General features: G+C 41.7%; 1 protein-coding gene across 17 annotated transcripts in view; it reads right to left on the bottom strand.

Annotated features, from left to right (window-relative positions):
• Positions 1-724: 724 nt before the first annotated feature.
• Positions 725-19,021, bottom strand: part of YAP1 (Yes1 associated transcriptional regulator) — a 197,403-nt gene continuing 179,106 nt past the window's right edge. For all 17 annotated transcript variants that reach the window (XM_043504190.1, XM_043504193.1, XM_043504185.1 and 14 more), the window contains 2 exons: positions 4,986-5,098; positions 725-4,256 (listed from right to left, as the gene is read on the bottom strand). In XM_043504190.1, coding sequence (XP_043360125.1) covers positions 4,021-4,256; positions 4,986-5,098 — 349 coding nt within the window. In that variant the 3' untranslated portion in view covers positions 725-4,020. The remainder of the gene's footprint in view (positions 4,257-4,985; positions 5,099-19,021) is intronic.

Raw genomic sequence — 19,021 nt, 5'->3', positions numbered from 1 at the left:
AAGCACAGTAGAGCGGAAGAATTACTTCTTGTGTCTTACTTACAACACTCCTGCTAATACATCTCAGAATGATGTTTGCTTTTTTTGCAACAGCGTTATACTGTTGACTCATATTTAGCTTGTGATCCACTATGACCCCCAGATCCCTTTCCACAGTACTGCCTACTACGCAGTCATTTCCCATTTTGTATTGTTCCTTCCTAAGTGGAGTACTTTGCATTTGTCCTTATTGAATTTCATCTTATTTACTTCAGACCATTTCTCCAGTTTGTCCAGATCATTTTGAATTTTAATCCTATCCTCCAAAGTACTTGCAACCCCTCCCAGCTTCGTATCGTCCGCGAACTTTATAAGTGTACTCTCTATGCCATTATCTAAATCACTGATGAAAATATTGAACAGAACTGGACCCAGAACTGATCCCTGCGGGACCCCACTCATTATGCCCTTCCAGCATGACTCCAATCTTGCAAACATTTGGTCACATTTTTAACTTTAAACACTCTAGTAGTGTCACTGACTTCAATGGACTACTCACGGTTAAAATTAAGCTTGTGTGTGTAAGTGTTTGCAGGACTGGAGCCTATAATTACAAAAAAATGTTACATGGGGATTAAGAGAACAGAAAAACCGCAATGCAACAAAAAAAACAATTCCAATGTGTTTGCCTGATTTAAGGCAATCAAATAGCTTTATCTACTATTAAATGTAAAAACAAACAAGCTGTTTTAAGCACAAAGTATATATTTATATCACATAAAACAACTGAAAAAGTATTACATAAAGAAAAATAATGTAACAGAATTTACTTAGGTACCTAACAGGCATGCTCTTATATCTAAAAAGTAACATTGATAACTATATATATTTTTTTTGATAAGGGTGCATTTAAGAGTTCTCTAATATAGAACATTTAAAATGTGGAGAGTACTTTTTCAAGATACAGAAAAACACGTAATTATTTTAGACAGGCACACTGGCTATTTGTATAAAAACCATGCTTGCAAGTGAAAAGTCACTTTAGTACTAATTCACCAGATGTGCAAAAGCTATGTAAAGTGTTAATCATGTTGAAATTGCCGCCTCTTCTTTTGCATTGCTTCGGTTCCAACACTGATTGGTACAATTTTTGATCCATGTGATTTACTGATACTGTAGCCTATTCCAAAGCATTTGTCTGCTCAGGTACTGCTATAGCACAGTAGAGTTAATATGCCTCCTCTGTATTCTGAACACAGCGTACTTGAATCTAGAAACTATAACATCAGGACAATGATTTTTGTTGTTTAAATATATACATCAATCAGTATAAAATACTACCCAACACACTCTCGTATATCAAACAAATTTTAACCACTTCATCACTTCTGCTTTTGCAGAATAAAATCCAAATCAGTTTCAGTTGCCAACAGTACAGCATCTCTAAACATTCCCTAATAAATGGAAGAGAACGGAAATGTCTTAAAGTTGATTAAAGAATGACAAAACAGGTTTACTGTCAGAGCAATTCAAGAATTCCCAGTTTGTCAGTACCTACCCCAGCAGTGCTATCCAAATATACGCTATTTAGAGTTTTTACAATATGAAAACATTCCAACGTTAAAGCTATGAGAAACACATAAAAGCAAGGGAAAAAAAAAACTTGACCTCACGCTCATCAAAACTCTGAATTTCCTTGCTTTTGTGGTTTTATGTCAGACCATTCAAGTTATTTTAAACAATGTAGTGTCTTTTAAAATATCTTTTTTTAAGTGGTGGAAGGAAAGAGGGAAGAACTTTTAATGGGAGTGTGAGATGCTCCTATAATCCCCATTATGGACACAATTTACTGTTCCAAGGGCTGTTATCATGCATGTAAATGGCCAACTAATCTGTGGACTGTTGGTGTAGTAGAATGTAACTGCTGTTAAGATGCCTCAGTGGGAATCAACATTTTAAAAACTATACTCTGCAACAATCCACATATGCTTTTGTAAGTTCTGAGTACTACAATCCTTATGAGAAACAGTAAATGTGTATACTTAGTGGCAATTTTTCACATCTCAATTTCTGTTGCTTTAATTTTTAAAGCAAATTTTAAAACTCCAAAACCAAAAGAGTCTTTCTAGGTTAACAGTCTACAAATTATTATAAAATACAGCCATTTAAAGTTTTTGGAGCACAGAAGAACTGAAAGACAACTCAGTCCATTCTTGTTTTTTTTCAATTTACTCCTATATCTTAAAAAATGGTCATGCCCTTTAAAACAATTTCTTTAAAAAAATTCCTTTCAGGCTGAGACTTTTCATACCAAGTTTCAGACCTGAAGTCTTTTTATGGTCCAGTTATAAACCCTTGAAAATAAGGACTTATAATGTGAATGCTGACAGACCCCCAAACCTTTAATTACAGAGGTGCTAGCTGCTGCCACTATTTTTATCAAAAAATTACTTCATAGCTTATATTGAAAGTCTGATTCATGCTCATTTTGTTCATTTAAAAATACTCTTTGGAAACTGTGTCAACTCCTGCAGATGATTTAGTGTTACATCTTTCCCTGTTAAAATATAGGTAAGTCATATTCATCTCTACCCCTGCACTAAACTCTACTAATATACACTTCATTACCTGCTCATGTCACCATCTAACACATATCTTTACAGTCTTCTACACATAGTGTCCAGGGCTTATTTTTCACCACACAGAACTAAATACTTACTTTGTTTAGGACAGTCTTAGTTTTTTTTGTTTTTTGTTTTGTTTTTTTTTTTAAAGTGTTTTCATTACAGTAGAAAGGGAGATGACAATTTAGATGATTTTTCCATGCTAATTAAGGGAAGACTTTTCATTAAGTTTTCTCCCATCATGGACTTCACAATCTTAACTCACTGATTTAATCAAAACTGAAACCTAACCCCGAGAAATTACTTGTAACAGTCAATTAAAACATGTAGTGTATGGTTTCCGCTACTTTAAAAGGCATTATAAAAGCTTAGATATGACACTTCAGTCTCAAAGTACTGCAACCAGACTCTAGTTTCAATTCTTGCAAGTAGACATGAAAAATAAGCCACTGGTCATTTATTCTAATGATTACATTCAAAGCTAGCCTTTAAAAATAAAAGTTACAGGCAAAACATAAAACCATATGTACTCACTAGCTATTTAGCTAAAATAGACATTTTAGATATATAAAAAAAGCAGACAATTGAGACTTAAATAAGACTGTGAAATCAGGAAATTTAGATTTCACTATTAAAAAAAAACACCTACAATTACTTTCCAAGCTACATCTATAATTAAATTCACTAACAAAACAAAACAAAAACTCCTCTGGTTTTTGACTGACAAAAGTTAGCCTAGAGTACGTGGTAAAAATCAAAGTTGATATAAGTTTCTATATAAAATGACTCATGATTTACTATACCATAAAATATGAACAAGAACATTCTGTTGCCTAACAAAAGAGCTAGCAGTAACAAACACTAAATGTCAAACAGTCTTCAGCCCTCCTTTGCACTATATCTGCAAATCAGCACTGCCTTCTTTTGACCAGATACATCTTTTTTGGGCTTTTCAGACCGGTAAGTTGCATTTTACCATTTGCCACAGGCAGCAGAGGAGACAACTAGCTGAGCAAACTACAAGTGGTGACATGCAGATGTTAACTCACAAATCTAAGTCCTTAGATAAAATGATATGCACGCACATATTAGTACAAAAGGAATGGCATTCGTCATCCAAAAAGGCTCATCATCCCCCTGCCCCCAATTGAACAGTAGTTGAAACATCAATAGAAAAAGATCACAAAGATGTCTATTCTTCAGAGTCAACTGTGAGAGAGGTCAGCAATCTATAACAGCAGCGATGGACAAGGAAGAGCAAAATGTTGGATGAAAGAATCTTGTTGAATATTTGTTCATTTACTTTTTCTGACCACAAACCAAAAGTATGCCACATTGGCTTGTTTTGAACTTCAGACACAGATGTCTTATCTCCTTAGATCCTTCACAGATTTACAATGCAGTCTCCCTGAGGCCTCTACAACCAAGTAAGAAAACTCTCTTTATCTAGTTTGGTGGCTGCCAACACAGACTCCATGTCATTAAGGATGTCAGAACTCAAAGCCTCCTGCAGACTTGGCATCAGTTCCTCTCCTTCTATATTCATCCCATCTCCTTCCAGTGTCCCAAGGTCCACGTTTGTCCCTGGAATGGCTTCAAGGTAATCTGGGAAACGGTTCTGATGGGAAGGTATGTTACTTTGGCTGATATCGCCTAGTTATAACACAAAGCAAATAGACATTAATACATTGAAAGTATCAAACCAATACACTTGATTAAGATAACAAATTAAGGGTTTAAATCCTGGTTGCCCCTCTCATGCAATTGATCCCATTAATGGCCATCTGATTACTCACATAAATCAAACAGTATTTAATTCTCAATGTACACAGAAAATTCCTCTGGTGTTTACCTTCGCAGTTCCCGAATGTTACCATACACTGATCTTTACAGTATTTGCTGTACATGTACAGTATTCTTATACTACATTCAAGAAAATCAATTGCATCTTATAATAAATGAAAGGACATTACATAATTGAGCACAGTAATACTCAAATAGAGTTTCTGTCTTCAGCCTAGGACAAGCAACAACAATATTATTACTCAAAAAGCTAATGCACACAAAATACACACACAATCAGAGGATACCAATACTATTTAGGAGAGTTTCCCCTTAGACAGAACCTTTGACTAATTTCTTACAAACAAGTTTGACACAAACTGCACACCTTCTGAATCCTCATAAGAGAGAAAAGTTATGGAAAAGAATGTCGTAATATTTCTGATCTGGTGCATATCCATAAGATAATGGTGTCAAGAATCTCTCAGCTTCCCTGAACTGCATATTCCTTCTTGTGCACTAATGACTGAGCAAGCAAGAAAGACAAATATATCTGGGGGAAAAAAACCTCCTGCGTTATGGGTATAAAGAAAAACAAACCTGTATCCATTTCATCAACGCTGTTCAGGAAGTCATCAGGGGTTCTGGGTACACTATAACTGCTCATGCTGAGGCCACTGTCTGTGCTCTCATCTCTGGAGTGATATGTCCCACTACATTAGAAGAAAAGAAGTGGAAGTTGAAGGTGGAGCTTTTCAAAAATTAAGACTGTAAAATGTGCACATTTTGGATCAGCGCGATGGCTTTGGTGAAAGTGTACAATGCTGCCACACTGAATTAGAATTAAAAGCTAACATGAGACACCTGCAACAGTTTAATGACATTAATTTTAAAAATCTTCGCAGGCAGACATTCCTTTTTCTGTTTAAAAGTGAGTTATTTCAGTTTAGTTTGTAAGGAATCTAATTAAGCTTCATTTTAAAAGTAGCAAGGTCCAGACTCACAAAAGGTACTTGGGTGCCTAACCCCCCTCAGACTTAAGCACCTAAGTCCAAGTTTTAGGTTCCAGTGTAATCCAGAAAACTCCTGCTTGGCTGCTGCCTAAAACCACATGGGCGCCTAAAGTTTTTGCAGTCAATGTTACATTGGCATTTAAGTTTCCGCCTAGATCATGTGCACAGCTGCTTCATGCTAGGCATCCAGGTGCCTATCTCCTGACTAAGCCCCGTAGCAATCCACAACTCATGGGAAGATAGGCATTCTACTGTCTTGCCTTTATCACCTGATCTGATAGATGTGCTCAGAGACTGCCTAATGGACTGGGTCCCATTAGAGGTGGTGAAGGAGGAGGAAGTAGTGGTGCTCACCTGGGTTATGAGAGAGCCAGGTTCAATTCCCCCCTCTGCCTGAGGGGGAGAAAGGATTTGAACAGTGGTCTCCCATCTCTCAAGAGAGTGCTCTAAACACTGAGCTATGGGTAATTGTTACGCAAGTCTCCCTCAATCTCTCCTAAGGAAGTTGTTCTACTTCAATTGTTTATCCAAAGATTAACTGAAGCGGGGGGGGGGGGGGGTGGGAGGGTTGAAGCCACAGCCTCCCACTTCTCAAGTAAGTGCCCAAAACACCAAGCTACAGTCACTCTCCCTCTCTGTCTGGTCCAACAACCAAGGACATGTCTACACTACAAACTTAAGTTGATCTATATTAGGTCAATTTACAGCCACAGCAGTAATTACTTCTTGTTTTTAGCCTCTCATGGAGGTGGAGTTATGTCGGCGTAGTAGGGCACTTACATGGGGAGGAGCAAGGCTATCGTGTGTACACTGACATAATTAGGTCAACGTAAGCTGCCTTATGTCGACCTAACTCTGCAGTGTAGACTAAGCCCAAATATCCATCCATGGTGGAATAGCTCCAACAGGAAAGATTAAGGGGCCCCACGTCAGACTATCCCATAGCTCAGAGGGGGGGAATTGAACCCAGGTTTCCAACATACCAACTGAATGCTGTAACCAGTGGGCTAAAAGTTATGAGGCTGGCACCATGTTCTCCACCAGCTATTTTGTGTGGCATGAGACAGACACTTAATTCATTCTCACAAGAAATAACGTAGGCACCTAAGCCATCTGATCCAGGAAAGGGGTGCCCAGTTGTCTATCACTAGCACATAGATGCCTCTCTGCAGCAGCCCAGACTTTATGAGAGGCAGGGGCTCAGTCTCTTTAGGATCTCGCACTGGCTAGCTTAGGTGGCTTCCCACCTAGCATGCTCACTTTTGCAGATTGCATTCCTAGGCACCTACCCCTCCCATGCACTGTATTGGGAGCCTGGTATCTAATTCAGGTGACATGGATTGCACTGCTTTTCCTGTGATTTTCTGGGTGTCTAAAAGTTAAGTGCTGTGACTCTCTGTATCACAACATGCAAGTCCCTTTGTGGATCTGAGCCTATGTGTCTACACAGAGCTTTGTACTTGTTTAAACTAAATCAGTATGAAAAACATACCTATAATTAAAACTGGTACAAGTTTGTGTGTAGACAAGACTTAATAACAACAATATTTATCCCTTGTGTAGCACATTTTATTAGCATTGCACAAATTTTAACTAAATAAAAAGACAGTAACAATTTGGAAAAAAAACCCCCACCTCTGTTTTTTGTTTTTTTTTGGGTAGCCCAATATTATTATAAATGAAAGCTACTGTTGTCTCTGCATGTGCAATTTTCTAATTATTACCGGCTATTGCACTACTGGGGGCATGGATGAGCGTTCACGTAGCCCTCCCCATCAGTACCCAGCCTGTGCAAGCTAATGATCTAATCAGCATATCAAACTTGATGACGAATCCTGGTCACGTGCCACCTCAGGCATGTTGCACACACCCTAAGGAGAAGACTGGAGCTGAATTGGTGGTAGCACACTTTTCATAGCAATAGTGGGAGCACTAATGTAGATCAGCCATTGGAATTTAAACCACTTTAATCTGTTGAGAACAGGTCCTGGAATGGAGGTCAACGCACCAGGTGTTACTAGGGGCCTATAGATACTAGCTCTCCTATTGTTGCTTCTACCAGGGGGCACCAGGGGGAGTACCATGGTGGGAAGTTTTTAGAAAAATACTAGTGTAAACAAATACTAAGGTTACTATAACAGACAATGACTAGAGAAACACACTAATTGTTCAGTTTGTTTACTTTGTGCATTTGACCAAGTATTACTTTGTATATGGTTAGATTTCCTGTTTACCTGTATTTTTGTGAGAAAACACATAGTAATAATGCAGAAGATTTTCAAACCACTAACTTCATTCTGAATATATAGGATGTGTTTCCAGTCACAACTATTATTTTCTAGGTTCTGTACAATCATAAAAAGACAAAGTTGACAGTCTCATTCTGATCCTGAAAACACTTATGCATGTGAATAATACCACTGAACTCAACCGGACTACTGATGAGTGTGACTGGAGTCTGAAAAAATAACCTTCCAACAGCTCGACTTAACTATACAATTTTCAAACCCATATTTCTTCAGATTATGGCAGCATAAAAACCAGAAATCAGTTAGCGGCCTTAATACTAATTTTTTCCAGTTTCAATAAATACTTGAACCCTAATGTAGCTTTTGTGCACAACTTGAATTAACATTCAGACACACTCTAATCCTTCTGGTAATGCATTCATGACAAATGTATGGCAGTAGTTTTTGTCACCTATGGACAAGCAGACATTGGATAGCTGACATCTGTTCAACACAGGATGCAAGTAAAATACTGTGAACAAGAAATACCAGACAGATTTATTGAAGACATTTTTGCCATACTATAAAGAAAACAACATTTTTATAGGATTATTGCTTAATAAAAAGCTTTTCATCTAGATTTTAAAACAGCATATTTGATTAACCATGCAGTATATTAAATGTTATTTCCCTTCAGCCAGCAGAAGTCATCTGTGTTGTTCAAAGTAATAAATAAGCAATTAAAAATGTCTGTGAAAAAATAGCATTTCTATTTGTGGCATGAAATGTTAGAACTAGCACTGAACCTAAAATGAACTAAATCATTCTAGCAATGAAGTTTTCTTGGCTGCTGTGCTCATGCTTGGAACTGCCACCCTCTCCTCTTCCTTCAGATCACTCCTGAAAGCATACTTCCTCTGCCTTTTTAACAGAAATCTCTTGAGATAGTCACCATTCTAGATAGCCATACCACTCAATGGTATTGTGTGCGTCTAAACTGTCTTACCTGAATAAGACGGGTGCCTCTCTTGAGAAGAGACCGTCTTTCTATATGTTCATACAGAACAAAGTACAACATTGGGGCTAATGAATGTTACCATCATCACCAATATAGACTCAAACAATTAAAATATTGTAGGACTGCAATATTTTATGTATATAATAATAGAAATTAAAAGTTGGAAGATACCTATTAACTTAAAGATGCATCTGTGTGTGCTCTATCTTAAAATACTAAAACACTACAAAGACCACAAATGCTAACCATTGCCATTAAAATTGTGTGTGAATGCTGACAACCCATCACTTTAATTTTTAAAAACTGCTCTAAATTGGCATCTTCCTCTGATACTCCCCCAGGATGTTTTCTATTTCAGTCTATGTAGACTGCAAGCTCTTTGGGGCAGGGTCTTGTATAGAGAACAGCCTGATTTCCCTTGCCAACATGCTAGTATAAAACTGATTTATATTTTTACTGAAAAAACTCCTGAGTGTAAAATGCTCAATTCAGAACAGGAATTATATTTAAGAAATTAAAAACTCTTAAACAAGGTATTCCAAGCCAAGTGTTACCGGTACACTCTCCTCGATATAGATATAATAAGAACAGTTATAAAAAAAGAATGTTTAACCAGAAATCCTTTGAAAATCTGCAACAGCTACAATCCTCTCCTCCCCACCCGACCCAAAAAAAAAAAAATAAAATAAAAAACAACAGCTCAATGGGGCTTTGATAAAATGTTTTTGGAGCTGGGACCAGCATGGCTGTGGTTCTTTACAGCAGACACTATTTATTGGCTATTTTTTAGTGTGAATTAAGGTCATCTTAAAACTTTGACTTTCGTAGCTTAAAACTATTTCAAATAGAATCCATCACATGCATAATTTTTTAATTTAATGTGTATGCACCAATATTATTTACTTTACTACATTTATAAATCCACAAACTGAATTACCATTATCAAAAAGCAGCAAGTAAAGTTGCTAAGGGATTTCACATATAAATATATAACAAGCATTTGAAACCAAGAACTATTTCTCTAAGGTCAAATAATGGATTTTAAGTATGTGAAGATACGGCCACCGAAGAATGAATCACAAAATACCGAAAGTTTCTCTGCACTGGCTACAATAACTATGCCTTCAAAGCAACCTTTTCATACCAGGAGAGGAAGCCATGACCTACTTAGCAACTACAGCTATTGCAGGCAGACTTCTTAATCCATGGAAAATAGCTGAGGGTCCACTATAGGGAGAGATCTCAGGCTCAAGAGATTGAAGAAGAAACAGCTAGGGGAATGAAGAGGGCTTGCTAGCTGAAGAGGAGGGGCATACAGTAAATTCCTCGCTTAGCATTGTAGTTATGATCCTGAAAAATGCTACTTTAAGCAAAACGATGTTAAGTGAATCCAATTTCCCCATAAGAATTAATGTAAATAGGGGGGTTGGGGGGGGCTAGGTTCCATGGAATTTTTTTTGACAGACAAGAGACTATATATATATATATATATATATATATATATATATATATATATATATATATATATATACACACACACACACACACACACACACACACACACACACAGAGTATAAGTTTTAAATAAACAATTTAATACTGTACACAGCAATAATGATTGTGAATCTTGGTTAAGGTGGTGAAGTGAGAGGGTGAAAGAGGGTGGGATATTTCCCAGGGAATACCTTACTGCTAAATGATGAACTAGCACTGGGCTGAGCCCTCAAGGGTTAACCCATTGTTGTTAATGTAGCCTCTCACACTACAAGGCAGCATGAATGGAGGGAGGGGAGACAGCATGGCAGAGAGAGACAGAGACACACCCTGTGTGAGAGAGAGAGATGTGCTTCGCCCCTTTAAGTACGCTGACCCCACTCTAAGTACATTGCCTTTTAAAGTAGATTAGCAAGTTGAGACAGCAGCTGCTGCTAGCAAGCTCCCTCCATCCTGAGCCCTGTGGTGTTGTCCCCTGCCCCCCGTGGAGATAAGGTACAGAAGCAGGGGGGCAGGAGCAGGCGGTGGGGGATACCCTGATATTAGCATCTCTCTTCCCCCCACCTCTGCACAGAAAGCAGGAAGCTCCCAGGAGCAGCTCCAAGGCAGAAGGCAGGAGCAGCACATGGCTGTGGGGGTGGGGAGGGACAGCTGAACTGCCCGGTAACTGATAGCCTACTGCATGGTTGCCACCCAGGGAACCTAGGGGAGCGGGGAGCTGATGGAGGGCTGCCAATCTACCCTGGTTCCAAGCCCCCACTAGCTAGCTCCAATGGGCTGCTCTTTCTGCAAGCAGTGGACAAAGCAGGTGGCTGCCAAACCACGTTATAAAGGAGCATTGCGCAACTTTAAATGAGCATGTTCTCTAATTGATCAGCAATGTAACAATGAAACAATGTTAACCGGGACGACTAAGTGAGGAGTTACTGTACTCAGTCCCATCAGAGGAGAACTAGCTGGCTTTAAAAGACAGCTGGGATATCAGAAGGACTAAATGTGTCAGACAAAAGTGGCAGAACTAAGATGGAAGGTTGATGCAAGCATATGTAGAAGACAAACGATTTGGTTGAAAGGATGAGCCCCACAAAAGATTAGCTTAAAGAAAATAAGCAGTCCTTCACACTCAGTATATAGTCCTTACATACTATCTCTGCCCCCTGAAAACAGATTCTGTGCTCTGGTGACTGAAGTGATTTATTTATCTAGGTGTTCAGGAGGCCACTGATACTGGAGATTCACTGCAACATCCCTCCACTGCCACATTCTTTATGACCAAGATAGGAAAAAAACGTTGTGCAAGAAGCCTGCATCAGGAGTTGGCAACTGCAGACACCATGGAGAAAATCTGTCAGGAGAAAGGAGCAGGAGCCTCTTCCCTGCTTTGCCAGGAATTCTACCAATGAGTTGTAACTGGTCAGCTCCAGTCTGCAATCAGCAACTTCCTCTGCTACTCACTGTGACATTGCACCCCATAATGCTTTATGGAAATATGCTTATGAATGTATATATGACATAACTGGAATATGTTTTATGCTACATGTGCCATGTAACATCTCTCTGTAAAGGTTATGATCTACTGAATATATTCATCTTATTTATATGCATGTATCATTTTTGTATTTGAAGTTATGAATATTGGCTGTGTACTTGTTTGATTTTAAGTAGCTTTAGTAAGGCATTTGGTCAGCTTCTTAAGAAAGGAATTTGCAAGTTAAGTGCCAGTCAAGGAACACTTAACGGACAATGGAACCTTGAAAGACTCCAATCCACATAAGAAGTCTACTGTTCAAGGTAGCATCTGAACAATGGCTGCCACCTGTAAAGTTCTGAGTCATGCATGGACATGTGACTTGCCCATGTGACTCCAAAATTCCAGCTTGCAGCTGGATTCTCCACAGGAGAGAGGAGGGGATCTCTACCTACAAAAGAAAGCCCCTGGGAGACCCCTCCATTTTGCCTTCAGCTGGTTCAAGAGGTAGCCTCTCCCCCCTAAAGGATACCTGAAAGAAACTGGAACAAAGGACAGTAACCACAGAGGTGTGAGTGATTGCTGGACTCAGACTAGAAGGAGGCTAGTCTGTAAAAGAAGCTTACTGGAACATCTCTGAGGGTGAGGTTTCATCTGTAAATCGCTTTCTTAGGCCTGGTCTACACTATGGGGTTAGGTCGAATTTAGCCATGTTAGGTTGATTTAAAAATGACTGCATCCACACAACCAACCCAGTTCCATTGACCTAATGGGCTCTTAAAATCGACTTCTGTACTCCTCTCCAACGAGGGGAGTAGCGCTAAAATTGACCTTACTGGGTCGAATTTGGGGTAGTGTGGATGCAAATCGACGGTATTGGCCTCCAGGAGCTTTGAACTCTGATGCACTAGCCAGGTACACAGGAAAAGCCCCAGGAACTTTTGAATTTCATTTCCAGTTTGGTCAGCGTGGCGAACTCAGCAGCACAGGTGACCATGCAGTTCCCCCAGAATCGTAGAGCGTAGAATGTTTCTATGTTCCTCCTATCATCTCCGCCCCGGAGGTTACCGCAGATTAGAAAGTGAAAAAAATGCACTTGCGATGACATACTTTCCGAGCTCATGCAATTCTCCCGCACTGATAGGGTACAGCTTAATGCATGGAGGCATTCAGTGGCAGAAGCCAGGAAAGAATTAAGTGAGAGTGAAGAGCGGAGGCAGGACGCGATGCTGAGGCTAATAGGGAACAAACGGACGCAATGAAGCGTCTGTTGGAGCTTCAGGAAAGCCAAACAAGAGCACAGACCCACGCTGCATCCTCTGTATAACCGCCTACTCTCCTCCCCATGTTCCATAGCCCAAGAACATGCGAGGGAGGGGAGGGAGCGGCTCTGGGCACCCAGCCACTCCACTCCAAAGGATGGCCCAAGCAACAGAAGGCTGTCATTCAAACAGTTTGATTTTTAGTGTGGCTACAATAAGCAATGTGGCCTTGTCCTTCCCTCCTCCCCCATCCCACCCAGGCTACCTTGTCCTTTATCTCTCTTTTTTTTTTTTTAAATTAAGAAAGAGAGAATGCATGGTTTCAAAACAAGAGTTACTTTATTTTGAAGCGGGGAGGGTGGCTGGCTTACAGGGAATTAAAATCAGCAAAGGGGGAGGGTTTGCATCAAGGAGAAACACACACTACTGTCACACCGAAGCCTGGCCAGTCATGAAAATGGTTTTCAAAGTCTCTCTGATGCGCAGCATGCCTTGGTGTGCTCTTCTAATCACCCTGGCGTCTGGCTGCTCAAAATCGGATGCCAGGCAATTTGCCTCAACCTCCCGCCCCGCCATAAACGTCTCTCCCTTACTCTCAGAGATATTATGAAGCACACAGCAAGCAGCAATAACAATGGGAATGTTGGTTGTGCTGAGATCTGACCTAGTCCAGCAAACAGCACCAGCGAGCTTTTAAACGTCCAAGGCACATTCTACCACAATTCTGCACCATTCTACCTATAGTTGAACTGCTCCTTACTACTGTCCAGGCTTCATGAGCCATGGGAGCAAGGGGCAGGCTGGGGTAGGTGTGACCGTGCAGTGCTGCTGGCTGGGAGAGCAGTCTGAGGCAGAAGCCTCCAGCTCGCATGATATTCCAGGCAGGACTGAATCTCCATGAGACGAAACTTAAAGAAGAGAATGACCTGGAGTCTCTGGCTCCCATTTGGTGCTCTAAGAGGAAGATAGCCATGTCTGTTCAGGCACCCCGATCGACCTCACCGAGGTCTGCCAGGAGCACTCAGGAGACATACGATGGCTATCAGTCCTATTGCACCATCTGCAGAGCTGCTGCTGTGTAGCAATGCAGTACCGCGCCTGCCAGCAATACCTAGGAGATGTATGGCAATGGTAAGCTGAGTGGGCTCCGTGTTTGCTGTGGTATGGCGTGTGCAAGGGTAACCTAGGAAAAAAGGCGCGAAACAATTGTCTATCGTTGCTTTCATGTAGGGAGGGATGTGGGCCTGACGTCATGTCCCCAAAATCACCCACGACAATGTTTTTGCCCCATCAGACATTGGGAGCTTAACCCAGAATTCCAATGGGCAGCGGAGACTGCGGGAACTGTGGCATAGTTACCCATAGTGCACCACTCTGTAAGTCGATGCTAGCGAGGACGCATTCTGCTGACTTAATGTGCTTAGTGTGGACAAACGCAATTGACTATAAAAATCTGTTTCTAAAAATCGACTTCTATAAAATCGACCTAATTTCATAGTGTAGACAAAGCCTTACTGTATTAGGTTTAGACTTGAGTGTTTTATTTTAATTTGCTTGGTAATTCACTTTGTTCTGTCTGTTATTACTTGGAAACACTTAAATCCTACGTTTTGCATTTAATAGAATCACTTTTTACTTACTAATTAACCCAGAGTATGTATTAATACCTCGGGGGAGGTGGGGGGCAGGGAGGCAAACAGCTGTGCATCTCTCTCTATCAGTGTTATAGAGGGCGAACAATTTATGAGTTTATCTTGTATAAACTTTATACACCGTAAATTTGATTTATTTGGCGTTTGAACCCCATTGGGAGCTGGGTACCTGAGTGTTGGAGACAGGAACACTTCTTAAGCTGTTTTCAGTTAAGCCTGCAGCTTTCAGGGGATGCGCTTCAGACCTGGATCTGTGTTTGTAGCAGGCTCATGTGTCTGGCTCAAACAAGGAAAGGTTCTGAAGTCCCAAGCTGCCGGGAAAACAGGCTCAGAGGTAGTCTCAGCACATCAGTTGGCAGTGCCCAAGGGGTTTCTGTGATCCAACCAGTCACACTCACACCTGACAACAGCAACACCGTCTCATGGATTTACCAGAAACTCTCTTTCATTTAACTACTTTGCTACGTCATAGCCACCCTATGGCAGTATACCCCAGGTGTTCTGAAACTCACATGTTGGTTAAAAATTTAAGGTTCCAGTTGCTTGGTGATGGGTGTGAATATTAATTTCTGAACAACAACAACAACAACCACCCACCCACCCTCTGGATTCTGTCCCGTGACATTTGTTCCATAACAATGGAGGTTTCCTGTACTTTATGCAGTAGTTAACTGATGTAGTCCCGGGAATAAAATAAGGATTCTGGGGTTTTTTTGGGGGGGACTTATAAACAGTTGGCCAAAACGGTCTCTTGTAGCTTGTCTGTTTGATAATTATAAAGTATTAAAGACCAGAATGAAGCACCTGCGATCACATAATCACTCTGACAACCTACATCAAAGACAGCTATCAATGTGGGCTCAAAACAGCTGCAGCCTTTGTGGCTCTGTCCTCAGTATGCAACATAGTTTGGTAGGATGGCCTGTTTCTGAAAGCATAAAAAATACTGCCGTGCAGAACACTGCGTCTACTGACAAAACAGACCAGGAGACTTCATCCAATGAGTAATGGCCTCCCACAGGGATCTGTCTTGGCACCTTCGCACTTGGATATTTATATCAGCAATATGCCATCAACCCAGTCAAAGAAACTTGGATATGCAGACGATGCCACAGTTGCCACCCAAACGGAATGCATACTCTCAGAAGATTTGAAAAAACTGAAAATGTACTACTGGTTATGGTGACTCCAACCACAACTTCAAAAATGCTGTGTCTGCATTCCACTTGAGTAACCAACATGCAAAGAAGCACTGGAATGTCATCTTCTGCAACAACTTTGGCACGAGGATTTCCCAAAATATTTTGAAATGGTTTTGAATTGCACCCTTACATACTGCCAACATCTGTCAAAGTTGGCTGCCAATATAAAAACTACAATATAATCCACAAGCTAGCTGGGACCAGATGGGTAGCAAGATGCTTACACTTTGCCGACATCCAGCTTGGCCCTTGTCTTCTCAGCAGCTGCATATCAGTATGGGCAGGTGGCACAAATATGAAACCTGTCGACAAGCAATCGGACATTGCATGAGAATTGTGACAGGATTGCTGGAGTCAATAATTGACAGTTTGGCTTCCCATCCTTGCGCATATCTTACCACTGTCCGAAGCAGCAATAATGAGAGAATGCAACTGCACAACAAATAATCCAGACTTGCCCATCTATGAAAATCTCCAAGCACCGCTTCTGTCCTCTCCCATGATATTGCCTTATGTCCAGGCACCCCTTCTGACTAGTGGCCAAAGTTCTCAAAGCTACGACACCCTCACCAAAACAGTGGGGGTCAAGAATCAAGACCGGATTACAGATCTCACAGACCAACCACCTGGCTTCAGCATGCTATGTAAGATATAGATCACAGCAAATGGTACCAGAACCTTACGTGGGCTTTGGAATTACTTAGTGTACAAAACAGAAAATGAAGGACAGCCTGATATGTGCATGTGGAGAGGACCACATGACCACAGAACATGTAGTGAACTGCTGCCCTCTAAGATCCTTCTCTAGAGGGACAGCCTCTATTTGTTCCATTTCACCAAAGTCAGAGTGGATGACAAACTTGGATGTCAACTTTTAATGTTGATTTGCAAGTTGCCATATGAAAGAAGAAAAAAAAGTATTATTTAGGTGTGAATGGTGCTTTCCAGACAAAGTAAGAGGCCCCATTTGCTTACACTCTAAACGAGAGTTATAAAAAACAGGACCAATCCCCAACTAAATCATCCCAGCCAGGGCTTTGTCAAGCCTGACCTTAAAGACTTCTAAGGAAGAAGATTCCACCACCTCCCTAGGTAACGAATTCCAGCGTTTCACCACCCTCCTAGTGAAAAAGTTTTTCCCAATATCCAACCTAAACTTCCCCCACTGCAACTTGAGACCATTACTCCTCATTCTGTCATCTGCTACCACTGAGAACAGTCTAGATCCATCCTCTTTGAAACCCCCTTTCAGGTAGTTGAAAGCAGCTATCAAATTCCCCCTCATTCTTCTCTTCCGCAGACTAAACAATCCCAGTTCCCTCAGCCTCTCCTCATAAGTCATGTGTTCCAGTCCCTAATCGTTTTTGTTGCCCTCCACTGGACGCTTTCCAATTTTTCCACATCCTTTTTGTAGCGTGGGGCCCAAAGCTGGACACAGTACTCCAGATGAGGCCTCACCAAGGTCGAATAGAGGGGAACGATCACGTCCCTCGATCTGCTGGCAACGCCCCTACTTATACATCCCAAAATGCCATTGGCCTTTTTGGCAACAACGGCACATTGTTGACTCATATCCAGCTTCTCATCCACTGTAACCCCTAGGTCCTTTTCTGCAGAACTGCTGCCTAGCCATTCGGTCCCATGTCTGTAGTGGTACACGGAATTCTTCCGTCCTAAGTGCACACTATAACTCTCGTTTAGAGTGTAAGCAAATGGGGCAAGGCCCCTACTTATACATCCCAAAATGCCATTGGCCTTCTTGGGAACAAGGGCACACTGTTGACTCATATCCAGCTTCTCGTCCACTGTAACCCCTAGGTCCTTTTCTGCAGAACTGCTGCTGAGCCATTCGGTCCCTAAGCAGTGCACGGGATTCTTCCGTCCTAAGTGCAGGACTCTGCACTTGTCCTTGCTGAACCTCATCAGATTTCTTTTGGCCCAATCTTCTAATTTGTCTATGGCCCTCTGTATCCTATCCCTACCATCCAGAGTATCTACCTCTCCTCCTAGTTTAGTGTCATCTGCAAACTTGCTGAGGGTGCAAGGGTGCTGAGGATGCACAATCCTCCAGATCATTAATGAAGATATTGAACAAAACCGGCCCGAGGACTGACCCTTGGGGCACTCCACTTGATTCCGGCTGCCAACTAGACATAGAGCCATTGATCGCTACCTGTTGAGCCCGAAAATCTAGCCAGCTTGCTATCCACCATCTGGAGGGAACCTATTACTAGGGTCTGCGACCACCTCATCCGTGGATACTGAGGAAGAGGCTAGCATTGGAGGAGGGGCTGCTTCTTTTTCTTCCACCTGTACCACTTCAATTAGGCCCACTTCTGAGACCTCGGTATTGGGGTTGGTACTGGAGTCATGGTCCGGTGTTGGGTGGGATGAAACAGCGGCTTGCCTCTTGGACTCCACTGAGTATGAATGGCGGAAAGAGAGCCACAGCACTTGGTGAAACTCCCACAGGTTTCAAGACTGTGACTGCATTTGCCAGTGGTCAACCGACAGCTGGGGGAGCCAGTACTGAAGTCCGGTACATAGGTCAGGTACAGGTACTGGTACTTCTTCAACAGGGTGAAGGATTCTCCTTTGGACTCCAAAGAGAATTCTTCCCTCTGAAACTTTGAGGTTTCTGTACCTGCTTCTGCCTATAGGTGGTGCTGGCGAGTACCCAGTGACTGGCTGGAGACACTTACAATGGGACCATGGAGGGTTTTCCTATGGGTGGTGCTATGATGGTCGATGCCATGATGGAGCTCACTGCCCCTTGATCCTTTCTGTCCCCAGTAGCCCTGAATGGCAGAGGCCTTTCATTGGTGGGCAGGATAGGGTAAGACATCAGATCCTTTTCCTCCTGAAAAGCCTCCAGAGTCAAAGCGGCCTGCAGCCGCAAGGTCCCATGATTGTGCCTGGGAGTTGGGGTGGGTCCTGGACTGGACTTGGTGCTCTAGTTTAAGTTGCTGGAGCCAGCAGTGCTTCTGGGAAGGACAAGTGGCCTACTGCTAGTCACTCTCTGCTTTTTCCTCTTCACACCGTAAAGTGCCCTCTCTTGGCAAGCTGTTTCTTATGCTTCTTCCTCGGTACCAGGAATGGAGAATGGTGCCAGGAAGAGCAGTGTTGGGGCAGCGCTTTGCATGGAAGCCAAAGGGCTTGGTGCCAATTCGCAGTGGCTCAGCTCTGAAGCTGGTTCGAGGGCTGCCTCCATGAGTACAACCTTCAGATGAATGTCTATCTTTTTGAGTGCATGGTCTGAAGCTTCTGCAGATCTAGCTTCTCTTTAACGCAAGTTTCCC

The sequence above is a fragment of the Dermochelys coriacea genome, chromosome 1 (genome assembly GCF_009764565.3).
Source record: "Dermochelys coriacea isolate rDerCor1 chromosome 1, rDerCor1.pri.v4, whole genome shotgun sequence".
Lineage (NCBI taxonomy): Eukaryota > Metazoa > Chordata > Testudines > Dermochelyidae > Dermochelys > Dermochelys coriacea.
Note: the sequence above shows the minus strand (reverse complement) of the source record. Positions and strands in the feature narration are given on the sequence as shown.